Raw genomic sequence first — 18,328 nt, 5'->3', positions numbered from 1 at the left:
AGTACCAACTGACTCAAGTATATTTTATTTGACATGTATAAAATTTGACATGTACTGTACCTGATATATATCCAAAAAAATCAATATTGAATCGAATCAAATCGGGAATTGAGTCAAATTGCAAGCTTGTGAATGAGAATCGAATCGAATCGGGAAATTTGTGTCAAAACCCAGCCCTATCATGAACTGCTACATGCAAGATAAAGTTTTTATAATGAAAGTCTTCATCTCATGTAAGTGTACATGATTTTAAACACATTTTTCCCAAAAGTAATAGGCCTATTAATGTTTTTGTATTTACAAAACTTCTCTACTACTTGTAAAACTACCCTAACTTTTGAGGTGTCAGCTAGGCCTGTCACAATAACAACTTTTTGTTGTGCGATATATTTCCCCAGAAATAATTGTGATAAACAATATTATTGTCATTTTAAGACCCTTTTATGCCACTGAATATATAAGCATAATATAAAAGCATAATAATGCAAGAAGGCCTACACACTTTCAAATGACAACAAACTTTTAATTCTTAAGAATATTTAGATCATGGAAATTAAGTATCAAAATATTAGATACCTTAAAAAAACTTGAATAAATAGTAAATAAATATTTTCTAACAAAAAGTGCAAAGTAACAAGTAGAAAAAAGAAAAATTCGCAAATAACTTGTATGGAGATTTTTCCATCTACAGATTTTTCCCGGACCTTCTTTTCTTTGTAAATTAAGGGTGCACTATATTGCTGAAAAACACAATCCCTACTTAGCAGTCAGATGTCCGTATGCACAAAGGCACAGATCCCTAAACAAGGCCATATCTGCAGATTAAACTTTTTTTGTAGAAGCAGTTTTTAAATTTGAACTAGCACCAACTACACCACGTTATGTATGAGAAGCTGCAAAAGACACAGGCACAAGTGGAATGCAAAAAATATGGTGACATTAATAAATATAATGGACAATATATTGCGTCACCAAAAATTATTGAGGTCATTGTGCGATAAGTCGATATATTGATTATTGCAACAGGCCTAGTGTCAGCATTAACAGCCTTACGCCTGAACATGTATTACACGTTTTTTAGTCCTGATTTTCCCGAATTTCAGTTAATGGAGTTTGGCAACAAAATCTAAGAGAAGCGCTAATGCATCACCGATGCCTGAGAGATAGTTAGCACAGTGGTTCCCAAACTTTTTGAAAGCATGGCACCCCTTTGTAGTATTTTTTTTGTCCACGGCACCCCAACCCAATTAAAATAAACGTACATACATATATGAAATTAAATCCAGATGAGCAAACAACAAATGAAGCATAAACAGCAGCATGAATTTATGAATGCATCACAACAGACATAATATGAGGTGAAACAACCCATTCAAATTAACTATCTGTCTTTTACAACTGGATGACACATGTCAACAGACTGATTTGAACCATGTGGGAATCATTGGAACAAAGTACATTTAAAGATTGATACTTAACTCTTTAAATAATAATAAACAACTCAAATTCAATTTTTTTTTCTTTAGTTTCTCATTTGCTTTGTTTAAACCTGACCTTTTAACTTAACATTTAAATAAAATATCTGTGCATGGAAAGAGGTTGAAAACGGCAACAGCACATTGACGGCGCATTCTGAGATAGATGGGTATAATTTATGGTTGTGACGGTGAGGAAAAGTTTTCCCTCTTTTCCTAGCTTTCCTTCCGTTTTAAATAGCTTGTAAAAGCGCCCTGTGCATTTTACTTTCACTTTCAAAATAGCGGCAATTCGCCGTCAAGCAGTTGTTTGTTTTAAGTTTATTTGAGTTTTCCCTCTTTTCCTAGCTTTCCTTCCGTTTTAAATAGCTTGTAAAAGCGCCCTGTGCATTTTACTTTCACTTTCAAATTAGCGTCAATTGCTTGAATTCAGTTCAAGCAACAACAAAATACAACGTAGAACATAGAACTTTTATTAACAAAACGAATAAAAATACACAATACTATATGCCTAATATAAAATAACAAATAACTTTAGGTTTAGGTAGCCTATACAAAAATGAAGATCAGTAAACACTGTGGAACCAAATAAATAAGAAATGTAAGTTTATTAGCAAAACGAATAAGAAAGATTGGAGACACGGCATAGCCTACTTGATGTAACAAAATAAATACACAGTTGAATGAATGAATTTAAATCAGCAAACACGATGGAACCAAATAAATAAGAAACGAATGTTTTAAAAAAACTTACAAAATCACCTTAGATAAATGGCAGAAGTCAACAGGCTTTTCCAAATTCAAAATATTTTTAAAACATGCGCTTTTGCATGTCGTTTTGAAACTATTCTGCCATCGTCTTGTCTGTCTCACCTCTCTCTTCTTGTCAGCTTCTCCTCGCGAGATAAATGAGATCTGATCTGTGATGCGACTGTCGTTCGGCACGCTGCATTGAGCAGTTCAGTTTTAATTGTAGTGAACAATTATATTTATTGCTACAAAAAATCTAAACAACGGTGGGGGCGGTGCTGTGGTGGGCAATGACATAACAGGTGTTGCGGGAACTTGCTGCTTCACATCGGAAAAACCATCAACACAGTATCGCAGCAACACGAATTTCGTGTCCTTTCAGTCACTGCGTGAAATAGGTATGAAATTGAGCATGCACCAGTACAAAGGGCGGAGCCGAGCGGAGCGGACGCGGCGATTCTCTCCTGAGAACAGTCCAATTGGTAGTAAATACATATTTAAACTTTAAAGAAGTATGAAATATATCAGTGTTTTTTCGCTTATTTATTTTCGTTTGGACAAGCTCATATATTGGTGTTTTGATATAGGCTGTTTTTAAAATATATACTATAAAAGGTTATTATATGGTACGATAGTTATTTTAGGTTGTTTAAATTGGAAAAAAGCTAAGATTCTGCGGCACCCCTAGCCAGTTGTCACGGCACCCACTTTGGGAACCACTGAGTTAGCAGGTTAAATATCAAGATCTGTCTGCGATTTAAGTCCTGTAGTGTTAAATGTGTTTTGACTGAAACTGACATTGGCAGCTGTGTGAAAAGGACAGCAATCCAATGACTCTGAAAGCCGTTTAACATATGGGCGACAGTACAGGTATAATACACCCAAAAATTAAACAATTTACTTACCCTCATGTTGTAAAATTGTATAACTTTTTCTTCTCATTACAAAGGAAGATATTTTGAAAAACGTTGGCAACAAAACAGTTTTGGTTCCCATTGGCTGACATCTTTTGGACAAAAAAAAAACATTTAGGCATTTATCAAAATATCTTCTTTTGTGTTCCACAGAAGAAAGTAAGTAATACAGTTTTAGAATGACACGAGTGGGGAGTAAATGACAGTATTTTCATTTTTCCTTTCAGTTCATAGTCAAAAAATACTTGGATAACAGCCAATTAGAAAACATTTGAAATTTGTCCATAGGAGAATCACTTTTATCACTTGATGCTTTATTAAAATATCAAGATCTGTCTGCGATTTAAGTCCTGTAGTGTTAAATGTGTTTTGACTGAAACTGACATTGGCAGCTGTGTGAAAAGGACAGCAATCCAATGACTCTGAAAGCCGTTTAACATATGGGCGACAGTACAGGTATAATACACCCAAAAATTTAACAATTTACTTACCCTCATGTTGTAAAATTGTATAACTTTTTCTTCTCATTACAAAGGAAGATATTTTGAAAAACGTTGGCAACAAAACAGTTTTGGTTCCCATTGGCTGACATCTTTTGGACAAAAAAAAAAACATTTAGGCATTTATCAAAATATCTTCTTTTGTGTTCCACAGAAGAAAGTAAGTAATACAGTTTTAGAATGACACGAGTGGGGAGTAAATGACAGTATTTTCATTTTTCCTTTCAGTTCATAGTCAAAAAATACTTGGATAACAGCCAATTAGAAAACATTTGAAATTTGTCCATAGGAGAATCACTTTTATCACTTGATGCTTTATTATGTCATGGCTGGTTAGAGAACAGTGTAAAATGTACTGCTTAAAGCCTGAAATCAAATGTAAAGCACTTTCAAATTAAATCTGCTTAAGAAAGCGCTAAGTTATCAAACACTACTAGTACCAGAAAAAAAGACAAAAACCCCGACCATAAATACCATATTTTATTGTTTTATCAAAACCCTACTAGAAAATCTCAACAGCATAATTTGAGGTTTAATTATGCAACATCTAAACCTATCTTGATCATCAAGTGCACAGTCTGGACATCTGAGAGACCTGAACTCCAGTCCGAACGGAGTGAGCCAAATCACAGTAAACAGTAGCTGTGCCACTCTGGATGGCCTCAGTCCTTCCCACAATGTGAAACTAAGAGAAGCTCCCACATTCACCTGAACCCTCCTAATCTGCAAAATAATGGCGCTCTTACACGGAGGTGCATCCTTGCCTGACGTGACGCCTTTTGTCTCCTCCTGTGTTGTGACAACACTTACATTTGTAAATTGCCCTCCTTGTAGAGGATAAACATCTGATAGCCACAAGAGAAGGGGGTTGGGGAGTGTAACAAGCCTCTGGGACTTCCGCTAAACAAATGGAGAGATCTTTAGAAGGCTACTGTTTGTGTTTGCCAAAGACACGGCCAGGATAAATGAAGCTCCTGTCAATGGCCTCCAGGCGCTATTCAACTACGTTAAAGTTGGCCAACAGGGTATTTCTGAGAGGGCCTGAAGGGAGAAGATCGCAAATGTTGCAGAGAGTTATTGCAGGTTAAAGTAGCTGCATTATTGTATCTGAAACAAGTAACACGATCAGTATTACACTACTCAACTGAACCTGGGCTTTGAACCAAAAGCATAATATTGCTGTGCACTGACGCTGTGCAGAAATCACTCAATGTGTGAACAATCTGGTCAGGAGCACTCTGTCAAAGCTGCTCATTGGATTGGCAATTACTTTAAAAAAGAAAGAAAAAAGAATGGCGTGGAGGAAAAACAGCAGATTAATCATGCTGTTAGCGATGAAGATGAAGACGTTGATTAATGCAGTTTGGCTTTTTAAACAAACAACTCCTGAGTGTGCGGTGTGCTCGGCACTACCCTTTAATTTGGAGACGGTTGACTGGAGAAGTTTTGTTTTTGCAGCTTCACTGAAGCTCTCTGCCCCCTTGTTCTTTACCCCCTTCTCCGGGGCTTTTTTCCCCTCTCCGACACCATATGGAGCAGGCCTCGCAGAAACAATCCGCTAAAAACAACAGGCCTGCACTCAACCGTTCCCTCCTTTTTTAACACCATGCGAGAATAAATTGCTCCCTTATTGTGCGTTCTGCCAGTGGTCCAGGATCATTTTTGTGTTCTCGATCTAATTAGATTAGTTTGGTGCCGGTTTGGGGTTACTGCAAGAAGGTGCCATACGACTGGAGGAACATCAGGCTAATTGGCAGGAGGATATGACCCATTCCTCGCCATTCGCCAGCAGGTTCGCTCCTCGGTCCTCTCTCATTACCGTCGTTTTGCAACTATCTCAAAAGTCTGTAATAACCCAGCTTACCGTATTCTTACAGGCAGAAATTGGAGTCAAACTAGCGAGTCTCATTAGGCGCGCTCACGACCGACACCTCTCAGTACGTAAAGGCTCTGCTGTTTATCTAGCAGGCCTGAAACGCATAGAGATTTGGAATTTCCATTGCAGTGGCAACCAGTTCGTGCTCGCATACTAATTCCACATCTGGGGGAAAAAAAAAAAAAAAAAAGATTCAATGACTTTAAAAATGCATTACAGCATGTTCCTAAATGCGCTTCTGCAAATGAAAAGCCTTTTTCTGAGAGCCATCATATTCCTCAACAGTAACAAACTGGTTGTTGAGCACTATACCGCTGATTAAGGTCTTGCTGCGTCAAACATTTCTATATGCACTGCAAACCCGAGAAACGGTGGAGGCGAATGATCAGACTTTTAAATGAACATTATGAAAACATTTGGAAGTCTGCCTCCCTCGGCACACTGGCACACTATACATCACACAGGCACCTACTGGAGAACTATGCAGACCACTCAAATTTCCCCACCATAACTCAACCAAATTATACAAAGCAAGGTACAAGTAATAAGCGTAAGCTTTAGCTCATGGCATAAATCCATGTTTATACCCAAAAACGGGCATGCGAGTCAAAGAGATGTTCCAGTGCATAATAGCTGAACCTATAAGGATATTAGTAAAGTCTATACTGTAGGTTAGATGCAATTAAAAGTGGGCAGAGATCAAAAAGTCCTCAGTCATGATTTAGCTTTTATTGGTTTAGTCTGGGTTGCAAGCATGGTTTTAAAACAAAAACACACATTTTTAAAGCAAATTAAAATTAAATTAGCAAAAAAGGGGTGAGAATTTTAAATATGGGGTCTTATAAAACTGCAAACGAGTCATGAAAACAGATCAATTCACGTTTGAAAGCAGAAGACTAAATTAACACAAAAGCTGTTAAGTAAATACTACAACCTTCCCAGCATCCTGATATATTTTTTTATTATTCAAATAAAAAAAAGTGAAAACATTTTAAAAATGTGCACTCAACTAGTAAAATGTAAAGTCTTTCAAATAAATAAAAGCTGAATATAAAAATAAATATATTTGCACTAAGGACATCAAAATGCTGAAAAAGACAAATTCTTTAAAAAAATATATATAAAAAAGAAAGAAAAAATGTTGACCAAACGCATTACAACCCAGTAAGCCCCATCAGAGGCCCCTGGACCCCCATATTAGCACTCAGGGATCTCAGGTGACCCTTGACCTAGAAGCCTGTGTCGGAGTTCTGGGTGAAGGATCCATCCAGGGTTAATCTTGCCATTCAGTATCACCCCCACGTCTAAGCATACAACAACCAAAACCATCAAGCACAAGCACATTTTAACCATCCCAGTGCAATGTGCGTTTGCACACAAGCAGGTTTTCCCCTGAAATCCAGACTGGAGAATATGGCATATGTTTAATATTACACAAATCTGCTGAAACAGCAGGGCACAGGAGAGAAACCTCCACTGTGGCAACATTCACAAAGGCATGATCCCCTAATCACTGGCCGTTACAGGTCGTTTATTATATATTTTGGCACAGGAGAAAGCAGTCCACTATGACACATTCTCAGATTACCTAATTTAAGAATGACTACTGCTCGCAACCCAGACCACAAAGAATGCGGCCGCTCTCAGAAGTTCAGATTATTGCATTTCTACGTTAATTAGCTTGAGACTGAAAATCATGTGCGGTAAAGAGCAAGTAGCAAACCACTTTTATAATTAAAATCTCAGCTGAAAAGGAGTGTTAACGGTATTTCCTAATAACACTTAATACAATTATAACGAATCTAAATAACTGAGCATCATAACAACTTTAAAACACAAAAACCAACAAATGCAAAAACATGTCAAACATCTAAAAAAAAACTATCGATGTTTGACCAGAACTATTGGATGACATAACCAACCACACAAAAACAGACTTCATTTTATCTATGCGCTACTTTGCATATTTTTATGAGCGATGCAGAAATATCTCCTGAGAGGAAGTCTGTCGAGTCCAGCGTTTCACAAACACAGTGGCAGAGAAGAATACCAGACCACAGTATCACCTGGTCCACAAATGTACAGCTCAAAGAAAGCCCCCACAGACTAAAAAAAAAAATACTGCTTGTGTGGCCTATCTTATTATACCCTGGAGAAAACCCACAGATAGTCAAAAAAAGTCAGGGAAAAGAAAGTCAGTAAATTCTACTGTTCCACATAATAAACGCCAAAGCAGGGGATGATGGTCTTACTGAAGATCAAAGCACTTTAACAGCTTGAGCTATCTAGCGGTCTAGATTACTGCCCTGAACTACAGGAAGACTGGGTTAAAAGTTACCATAAATAAAGTTTTAAAGCTACATCACCCTCAAACACAACACTATCAAAATCCTGAAGACAAGAATCACGTCCTTCCCTGTTAATCCTATGTATTAGTTTAGAAGACTTGCAAAATGAATTGCATCGAAAACCACAATGCCACACGCTGCCAGAAATCCCTGCGCTTTTGCAACACACAATCGCACATATACATACCTCTGTTAAGCATTGGGTTATAGCATTATCACACTCAAATCCAACAGGTAGGCAGATATCAAAGCTGTCAGAGTATCCAAAGACCCTTCCCTGAGGAGCCCACTGAGGTATCCTTTATTCCACATCCATTCTGGCCTGGGAATCATTCCATTTTTTCCCACAGTGTTCACAAAGTTTACTCGCTCTACGTGCGTTGCTTGTAAAATGTGCCTTCCTGTACTTCCTTTTCTCAGAAGACCTCACAGGTGCAGATGATCCTGGGTGCGAGGGGTGACCACACCATGCCCTTCTTCTCGATCACTGTAACGAAACAAAAACGCACGTTTAGCAATAAGGATGTGCTCTGTGTAAACAGCACTTTTTGAATCATTTTTAAGAGGGAAAGTCAAAATATTAAAGCCACACATTAACACTCACTGAATAAACTATTAGGAATTAAAAAAAAAAAAAAAACGTACAATAAAAAAAAAAAGCACAATCTACCAAAAGACTCAGAATCTTGGAAGAAGCTCAACATGGACACTGTAATACACGCATAGAGAGCAGAGAGAAATCCTGTGTCATGTACTCAGGCAGTCTGACAGCAGGTTTCATGAATGGGAGCTCTGACAGTATGGTCCCTCTGGCCGACCAAATTGGAAACAGGAAAACAAACATTCTCAAGGAAAACTCCCCCACCCCCTCACCCTCACCCTCACCATCGTAACCCCTCCCCCCTCAAACCTTTTCTTCGACTCATTCTGTCCAACCTGTGTCAGGTTAGCAATAGTCAACCGCAGCAGCCTCCAGACCACACAGAAGGAGAACATTCAGCCACCGTGAGATGGAGAGGGAAAAAAAGACAAAAAAAGCAAAGCGAAAACCTGTTTGCGAGGCAAAAGAACACACACTGTGATAGAAAGGAAAAGAGAGAAAGAAAAAGAAGGCTAAACTGACTCATCAACGTTCCAGAGGGGCCAGCGGACAGGAGGATCGGTGGACGCACTAAACTCAGCACGTCGGAATGGGGAGGAGAGGAAGTGGGCACTGCTGGAAGATCTAAACTGAAAACTTTCAGAAAGTTTCTGATACGAAGCTGAGCACGGACACTTGCGGGATAAAGCTAGGCTAACAAGACGAGTGTTTGTAACCAAATAAATAGTTATTGATACTCTAATTTTAGTATAGAAGTTCAGGAAAGTCAGCTTATATGAAAAGCAAACCTAACCGGAACCTAGCTTTGAAAAACCACACGCAGGCAAAATGTCAACACATCCGACCAATAAAAGGTTTACCATCACACATCACTTTAACTTGCATATTCAGTACAATTATTTTTAATTCCTCAGAAAAAAAGTATGTTTTTGTCAATGAGTAAGATTGAAGATTTAGGGGAACTTCGATTTCTTTTTCTTCGTTTGCAGTGCAACCTACCACTCTACTGGGAATACAAGAGTTTTTAGTAAGCAAACTTTACCAGATGTACGCTAACCACTAAAATATTACACGCGCCATAATTAGCCTAACAAGTGATGTCAAACAGCTCTGACAGAGTCAGAGACCCAAACCGTCTCTTATCTGGAGTTGTTGTTAAATACACTTGAGTTCCATTTGTGACACGTAGAAATTAGCCATCAAAATATAATATTAATAAATATATGTAGAAGCTAAACCTATAGTTTTTCACCAGATAAAGGAGGTTGCTATGACACCACAGGTCAAAGGTCCTTTTGTTTAATTCCCACACAGGGTGTGAGAAAAAAAAAAGTGAAGAGAACAAGATTTCTTCTAACAAAAGAAACACTTAAATTTAAAGCACTTAATTTGGATGACAAAAACCTTCTCAATGTTAGAATCATATACCACCCCAAAGTGAGTTCACTCACACAAAAATGCACATTTCTCATTATTCTCTTCAAATCCATTCATATTGCATGAAAGTTTAGTTAGAAAATCCATGAAGAAGGCAAGTCTTTATAACATATCTGCTATAACTCACCATAACAAGTCTATATACCACACATCCAGAGTCATTTAGTGACTTCAAAACAGGATGAAACGCATATGATGAGACAAGGGACGACCTCAGTGAACTGTGGCTCTTTTATTCTTGAAAATCCAGAGGAAAAAAGACTAGCTATTCATATGCAAGCTAAATCAAATATGTTAAAAAAGCTTTTAAGGGTACCAATTATTAGGAGCTGTCTCTGTGTAAGCCTTGGCATTTCATCAGGCGGATACAAAAGAAAATTCTAAAGTTTCCTGTCTCCCATGTTTGGAGAATTCTAACCACAAGAAACAAAACAAAGGAATTTCAATAAAGTCGTTGATGTGTCATTTCAAAACACAAGCAGTGATGGTAGTTTGCAGTCTTGCCTGTCGCCGTATATAAGGAGTGGAAAAACTACTATGCCGCTCCATAAAACTTATTTTAAAAAAGATTATAATTTTAACAAGTTTTAATCACACACAAAATGTTATTCAATCTAGCCAAAAAAAATCTGAATTTTAAGTGCTATATTCTTTGCAACATGTATTTCTTTATTTTTATATTGTTATAGCTTTTTTTGTTTTGTTTTTATACGTGTATATTCACTTTGAACCAACAAATGAATAAAAATATACACAAAAACAATCATCTGGTCATTTTCTAACAACCTATAAAAGTAAAAAATTACAATACTTTAAAGTCATCAGCTAGTTACAATATGTTCTTTGCAAGCAAACACCTGGATTTAATATGTTAGCGAGATCCGTTCTATATCTCTGTCATTAAAAAAAAGTCCCCTACAATTTATTTTCTCTACAGGCTTCTTATTCAACAGCGCCACATGAATCTGCCGCAGGGACACAAGTGGCAAATCACAGTGCAGCAAGAAGTTAGCCCAAAAAGAAGTTGTGCAAACTCAGAAGCCACGAAGAACAAATGGAAGACCCCCACTGCTGCTTTCTCCCTCCACCAAGGCCCAAATTCATTTGTCAGCCGTAAAGTTCCTGACTATACAGCGCTGATCTATTGCCTCTCTCCAAAGAGTTCACAGATGTGGAGTCATTTACATTTCAAATACACCTCAAGCATTTCAATCACTTCAAACGCCCCTTATCAGACAACTCATGTGGATCTTATTCTTCAGTGTAGACTGAGAACTGAATCTAGTAAACTGCTGAATGGATAGCAAGAACGAATTCACATATTTGAGTGTTTACGATGAACAAGGAATTAAGTAATATTCCAAGCAGATGGAGATTTTTCTTCTGATCTCTAGGTTGTTATACATGTAAAATGACAATGAACTATTTCATGCACGAAAATAAAGTGGCGAGACTTTTGTTTTTATCTTTAAAGAATAAAAATAGTCATGTAACTGCAAAAAGGGTTACGATAAAGTGATTGCAACTGCAGTAGGCTGATGATGACAGAGCTGAAATTCTCTATTGACTGTTTCTGAAACTATGTTTACAGTTGTGAGTTTCTCTACATTTCTCTAAATGATAAGATGCATTTGCCTGCACAGGCTTCGTCATTAAGAAACCTTTACCGACAAACCATTTCAGAAAGAAAAAGAGAGCATATCATTTCCAGACTGCCCGAGTGTGGCAACTATCACAGTTTACAGGAAACAGCGCAACTCGTCTACTGGAACCAACATGGGATTTTGTATCATAACAATCATATACAGGGTTACGCTTCAGTACAGCACATTTAAGTGAAGTGTGGGTGATTTTATCAGTTTTAAGATGAATACTCGTTTCCACCCACTAACTAATGATATTCTAATGTGAAAGTGACTGTAAAACCAAATTAACTGGAAACAATGCCACAGTTGCAGAACTGAGGAACGTTGCAACAACCCAAAATCTAAACAATGTTACAAACTGTATAGGATATGAAAACACTCACATATACCACACACAAATACCTTGTTGGAAATAACTAGAACACTGGAAGTGTGTTCCTGTCGTCTTGTACAAAAGTTTCTATTGATGAGTAACATCAACAAGATAAGTTAAGAGGAAAACGACTACTGTGCATGCCAAGACAAAAAAGTACAATTTCAATAAATATGGCTTCATTTTTGAGGAATAAAACCAAAAGTTTTCAAAAGGTTTTGGAAAGTGATAAGCTCCATAATGCCACTTTAGTCACGCCACAAGAAACTTTGTGAACTACAGCCCCCCCAAACACACCTAAATGCGAAAGTTGTCTACACAGTTACTGAAACAAATAAAAAGTGTTACCATTAGTTATATACGAACAAAAACACACTTCCAAATGAGAAAATAAGACTCGTATAAAGTCAGGAGCTCGTTAACGTTACCGCTATTCATCAACTTTTCCTCAGAAACGTGCTGCACGTCTCCATCGCCTCGAAGAACGCAATGAAACAGAAAGACATCTTTTCGCTACCTGCCTTCGAATAAAAAAGCAAAATAGTGATAAACCCCCCCCCCGTAAAGATCCATGGACTGTCATGTAAACAACCTGCGCCTCTTTGTAAGTGGAAAATGAAGTGTAACGTTCAGTGCGTTGCCATGCCTACGCGTTTTCTTATCGTACATCAGTCACGGAAAGTTTTCGAAGTTTGTGTGGAAAGCGCCATTCAGCTTGAAGCATCATTTACGCAAAAACAGTAGCCTACACACTAATAAAACTTTCTACAACTTTAGTTATGCGCCGTTTAGCTACTTTAGCTCGCAGTGCAACCGGTTTACACATAAACAACGCAAATAAAAGGCGCCTCGCGGCTTAACTTAAATCTACAAGAAAAGAAAAAGACGATATTACTACATTCTGGATATTATCTTGCGCAAAACCCATTGCAACACAGATTGAAATAGCTGAAAAGAAATGGGAAGGAAAAAGTAATCCAAAAACCTCTTCGCGTGTTTAATCTCAACTACTGGGAGCTAACAAGTCGCCAATTTCAATTTGCAATTTAGCCTCTAAACCCAAATGGCACGCCGAAATCCGAAGAGCCGTGCTCTTATTTTCATTGCAAAGTAGCACTCACACCGATTCATCACCAAATCCCTTCGCCCTTCTCAACATTACATAACAATCTCCCCCTAAAAGCCATCAGGAACTACAGCTAAAATCCACATCGTTCTTCTGCCGTGATCGCAATGCTCATTGATTCGCTTTCTCCTTACCTGTTGATTAAATTGCAATAGTCTTTGCAGTCTGAAAGATGGTGGAGCTTTGGCGTGAGCCATGAAGCGTCTTTGTGTTGTTTGTTTGTTGATCTCGGGGAATGATTTCTTTTTTTTTTTTTATGGGGATGTAAGATTGCGAATTGCTCCCGTACACGTGAAATCTTGGGAGACTGTGTTTAATAGTAAAAACGCCTGAGTCTGGGATGGAAAAAAGGAGGCTGGTATTTGCAGTGATCTCAGTTCTTTATCAGAAATGTTATCGCTTGTCAGGACCTCAGACTCCAAGCATTACGTCAGTTTCAAGACACCAACACTATTAATATCAAGAAGCCCTTGCGGAGGAAAGCGCCACCCTAGAGCGCGTTCTCTTAAAGGGGCAGTGACCACTAAAACAGCTCCGATGTTACTGCAACTTCGCCATAGACTGCTGAAGAAACACTCAGATAAGCCATCTAAACCAGAATCGGATCTCAACCGGTGGTTCGCACTTCTGTTCAAATAAGCGGAGAGCAGAGAAAAACAATCCTAAATGCACTATAACATTATTTAATCATTTTTAAGCGGAAATTTATAATAATAATAGAATTTTCAGAACTGGGCTGCTGAGGTTTGTCTCATGCAACGCATCTGTCTTCTTGCGACCACCACAGTTTTTGTGATAATATAATAAATTAATAATCACTACTTTAAAAAATGGTAGTTAAAAAAAACTATCTATCTATCTATCTATCTATCTATCTATCTATCTATCTATCTATCTATCTATCTATCTATCTATCTATCTATCTATCTTATATACTTTTCATGTTTAAATGAATGGAAAAGGTTGTAAAAATGTATTATGTATGTTTATTTTTTTTTATTATTTTTTTTTTATGTGTTTTCTTTTCCTTTCTCTGAAATTTACTTACAAAAATAACAAATAAACTGTCAACAAAAATAAACTGGATTTGATTGCCAACATTTACAATATTGGTTTCCCGGGGATTAACATGATTTGAAAATAGCATTGCGTGGAAAGAGCATAAGTGTTTTCCAAGAATATATATTTTATGTTTTTCTTTTTTCCGACACAGGTAGTAATGGTGGGCCAATTACAAGTAGAGAAAAATTCACTCAGACACGTTCCACCCACAAAATATACAATATCAAAGCATGCTGCACCATCATAAATTATATTGAACGTTTCCATGAACTCATTTGGGAAGTAACAAAGCGGCATATTCTATTTAGACTGTAACCATATTTGCGGGATTTCACATGCGTTCTCTGCCATCACGCCACTAACGTGAGGTATACTGATGAAACTTTTTTAGAGATGAAACCTGAGAGGTATACTGAGGTATACTGATGGAACTTTTTTAGAGATGAAACCTGAGAAGTGAAGTCAACGTTGTTTATTTCACATTGAGATATCATGCTATGAGATGGATGTCACTGAAATATTTTTAGTCCTGGTGGTTACATTCTGCTAGACATATTACATACTGTGGAAGTTGGTGCCAATGCTGTCCTCTATCTGAGCTCGATACTGTTTCAGTATAGCCTTTCCTCTGTCCATGCTAACAGCCAGACTCATCATGTTTCATATTTAGAACACCTCATGCGTAGAAGACAGGCCTTCATTGAACCATTGAACACCTCCTGCAGTACGAGCGTTACAATTAAACATACATCTACAATATCCGTATTCATCCGTATTCACAGTGACGACATGTGTTTAACAGTAGGCACATCTGTAGGCAATGTACTGACTTGCATATTACATTTAAATCACTAATCTGAGAAAAGTTAAGGAATAACTTATTTTTAGTGCTTGGATTTGGTTAGTGGTCTGACTTTTTTTTTCTCCCCAAATCACTATATATTATTGACGTAGAGGCTTGAATATCCACTTCTGTCGCATGTTTATGTGCATTTTAATGGTCTTCCCTAATTATTTTAGTATGTTATAGTATAATGTAACATTATATCAAAATACACTCTTGTTAAAGAAAGAGGGGGGGGAGGTTGCATTCTTTCCTTCTTTTCCTTTTTTTTTAATTAACATGGCAACTTTTAGGGCAAACTGCTTTTTTTAATTAAAAATTTATTCCTCACATGTAACCAAAGCAGAGTGAACAGAGACTAATGGATTTGATGAAAACATCTAAAGAACAAAAAAACTAAAATTTGATTACGAGAACTTATTTTTTGCAATGTCTTGTACCATCACAATCTCTAAGTACATCTCCTGTGGGCAACAGAATTGCATATGTGGCACAAATGTGATTCATAAATGGGCAGTTTTCAATTTTACCGTTCGTTTCAACCATGCAGCGTAAATGGAATTTGCAGAGGGTAACTTCAGAATAAAAGGGAAATTTGAACTGGAAGAACGGCTCAAGGTGATTCTTCTACATTACTTTTGCACTCCAAGGAGCAAAATAAGTGATACATGGAGGGCCAGAATAAAAACTATGTTATACTTGAGTAAAACATTTTTCAGATACATTTCCGCATGAATAATTATATTATTTTTTTCCTCTCCTCCAAAAAAAAAAAAAAAAGAAGATGGAAGTAAAACACTTTCACAGCATCAAATGAATAAGAGCTGCCATTTGCGTTGAAAATTTAATCTCTAGAATATTTTTTCTGAATGCGCTAGCTGAAAATCTGAATGTGCTAGCTGATCTTTACAATTACAATGAAAGGGCAACAAAAACAAAGCATCTTAAAAGTAGTCAATACGAGTCATGTGGCGTTTTCCAAGCATGTACGTGATCAATGAGTCAGCACAGAACGTTATAACCGAATCAGTCTGATTCATGAACAAATCACCAAGGAGAGATTCTGTTTTCCACACAAAGTTATAGTTAATTAAAATGACATTTTGCATGGAAAATAGTATTTTAAGTTTCTCCTTGTGTGTTCCACTGAAGAAAGAATATGTTTGAAACAACATGTGGTTGTATTAGGAGGCCTTTCTCTCCACTGCTTATGGTCTTCAATTAAGTGCCTTCCATAATTCTAACAGGTCTATGTGGCCTCACTCCAGTAGTTTCTCTCTCAAAGACTTCCTAATGTAAACCAATGTGACTCCAACCAATTTATTGTGCCTTGAAGTGCTCTTTCTTTCTTTCTTTCTTTCTTTCTTTCTTTCTTTCTTTCTTTCTTTCTTTCTTTATTTCTTTCTTTCTTTCTTTCTTTCTTTCTTTCACTCACCCACTCACAGAAGTTCATACACATCCAGTAGATGTTACCTTCATTACACACACACATAGGCAATAACATAGGATACTAATGGATTTTGCAGCACTTTAAGTCATGAAAAGTGGCTGTGCAGTAAATGTTCATTCCATCTTGGGAGAAGATGAGCAAGACTTCAAAAGAAAGTAGTAGAATAAATAATCTCAGAGGTTCAGTTCTGTAACTGATTGAGCGCTACGGAATACTTCTTAGGTTATCACCAGTCCATGCACATGAAGGGTTTAATCACCATCTTCTTTTTGATTAGCTAGCAGGTACAGCGTTTCTCTAATGTTAATGAGCGTTCTATACGGCCATTTGGTGATAGATGCTGACAGAGCTTCTTATCTACTGGAATCTGTGACAATCTTCCTATCTGTATCTCCTACTCTTTTCTCAGATCTCACTCACATGAAAGTATAAAGCTTGTCACACAATTTCATGCAATTGTGATTACTCAAAATCTGACTCAATCATATATTTAGCCTACATATATCTTGAAAACGCATCAGGAGATAACAGGAGAGTAATACGAGAGAGTGAGTTTGCTCCAACCAAGATTCTGAACAAATATTGAACATAAAATGCTGTCAAAAATATATTTAATAAACTACAGGAGATGCTTCTTCCTGTAGCTCAAACAGTACAGCATGAGGCTAACAACGCAAAAGTCATGGGTTTGATTCCCAGGGAAAGCAAGAACTTCTAAAATGTGTATCTTGAATGCGATGTAAGTTGTTCTGGATAAAAGTGGCTGCCAAATGCATGAACGTAAATGTAAATTTCTTTCCTAAAGCACATTTCTCAGGAATGACATAAGAACTTCTTTTGAGCTAGTCTTGATGGCTTCTTAAAGCTATAGTTCACCCATAAATAAAGTACTAACCTAACCTAACCTAAATAAACCTAACCTAACATAACCTAACCTAAATAAACATTTTATCATTATTTATTTACTTATTTCCCTCATGTTGTTCATAACCTCTATGACTTACAATCTTATGTGGTGCATATTTGTGTAAACTTCAATAACGATGAACAGAAACGACAACAAATATATTTTTTTTGCGTTCCCATTTGCTTCAATAGCAAAAGAAAAAATCCATAATAGTTTCTATGACATTCCAAAAGAGGAAACAAAAATATTGAGATACTGATTACAGTGGCCAGAAAAGAGAAAGATGTCAAATTTGCCATCACTCTCTCAGGTGTTTATAGTTAGAAACAAAACCAACATACTAAAACACAAAGTATAGTTGTTGTCTTTTTTAATAAAAATATTTTTAAAAGTCTGATGTTTAATAACTGCGCAAACACGTCATCACAGTCCATAATATTTGAAGCTGTTTCGATCCCAGCGTTCTTCAAAATATCTTATTTTGTGTTTCACAGAAGATAGAAAGTCATAAAGGTTTAGATCGAAATGTAAATGTGAGTAATGTGAGTAAATGATGACAAAATTTTCATTTTTGAGCTGGTCTTCCAGGGAAAAAAACTAAGTAAAACCATCAAACCAGACTGTAGCCAGGCTCAAACTGGCTTAGGCTGGTTGAATAAATTGGGCTGTTAACTCTTTCAAACAAACCCCTCTGTTTTTAGTATCACAGGTCATTATTCCTATATGTGCCCTGCCTAGCTTTATACCTTGTCGGTTTCCTAAACACCCCCCTCAGCCCTGTTCAGCAATAACGTCCTCATTTGTCGCCTGTAGGAAGTAGACCTGCTGCTTTAGTGGCAGATCTGTTTGTAGGAGAAAGAAAGAAGGAAAACAAGAAGAAAAGGTGCGGATGTGTCTGCATTTGCGCTGTTTCTTTCTCCTGCATGCCAGTAGAAAGCAGGAACTGGTTAAGTTGCAGGTGACTCATCATTTCCCACCATGCTAATGATACAGAACTGCTGATATGAACATCCAGCCAG

The 18,328-nt window shown here is 37.1% G+C and overlaps 1 protein-coding gene across 1 annotated transcript in view; it reads right to left on the bottom strand.

Annotated features, from left to right (window-relative positions):
* Window positions 1–13,479, bottom strand: part of LOC107562946 (zinc finger transcription factor Trps1-like) — a 129,691-nt gene extending 116,212 nt beyond the window's left edge. Inside the window, exons 1-2 of the mRNA XM_016247707.1 lie at window positions 13,181–13,479; window positions 8,051–8,350 (exon numbers count right to left, since the gene is read on the bottom strand). Coding sequence (XP_016103193.1) covers window positions 8,051–8,063 — 13 coding nt within the window. The 5' untranslated portion in view covers window positions 8,064–8,350; window positions 13,181–13,479. The remainder of the gene's footprint in view (window positions 1–8,050; window positions 8,351–13,180) is intronic.
* Window positions 13,480–18,328: the final 4,849 nt, after the last annotated feature.

The sequence above is a fragment of the Sinocyclocheilus grahami genome, unplaced genomic scaffold, assembly GCF_001515645.1.
Source record: "Sinocyclocheilus grahami isolate Dianchi unplaced genomic scaffold, SAMN03320097.WGS_v1.1 scaffold850.1, whole genome shotgun sequence".
Classification (NCBI taxonomy): Eukaryota; Metazoa; Chordata; class Actinopteri; order Cypriniformes; family Cyprinidae; genus Sinocyclocheilus; species Sinocyclocheilus grahami.
The sequence above is the reverse complement of the archived record's forward strand: the minus strand, read 5'-3'. Positions and strand labels throughout refer to the sequence as shown.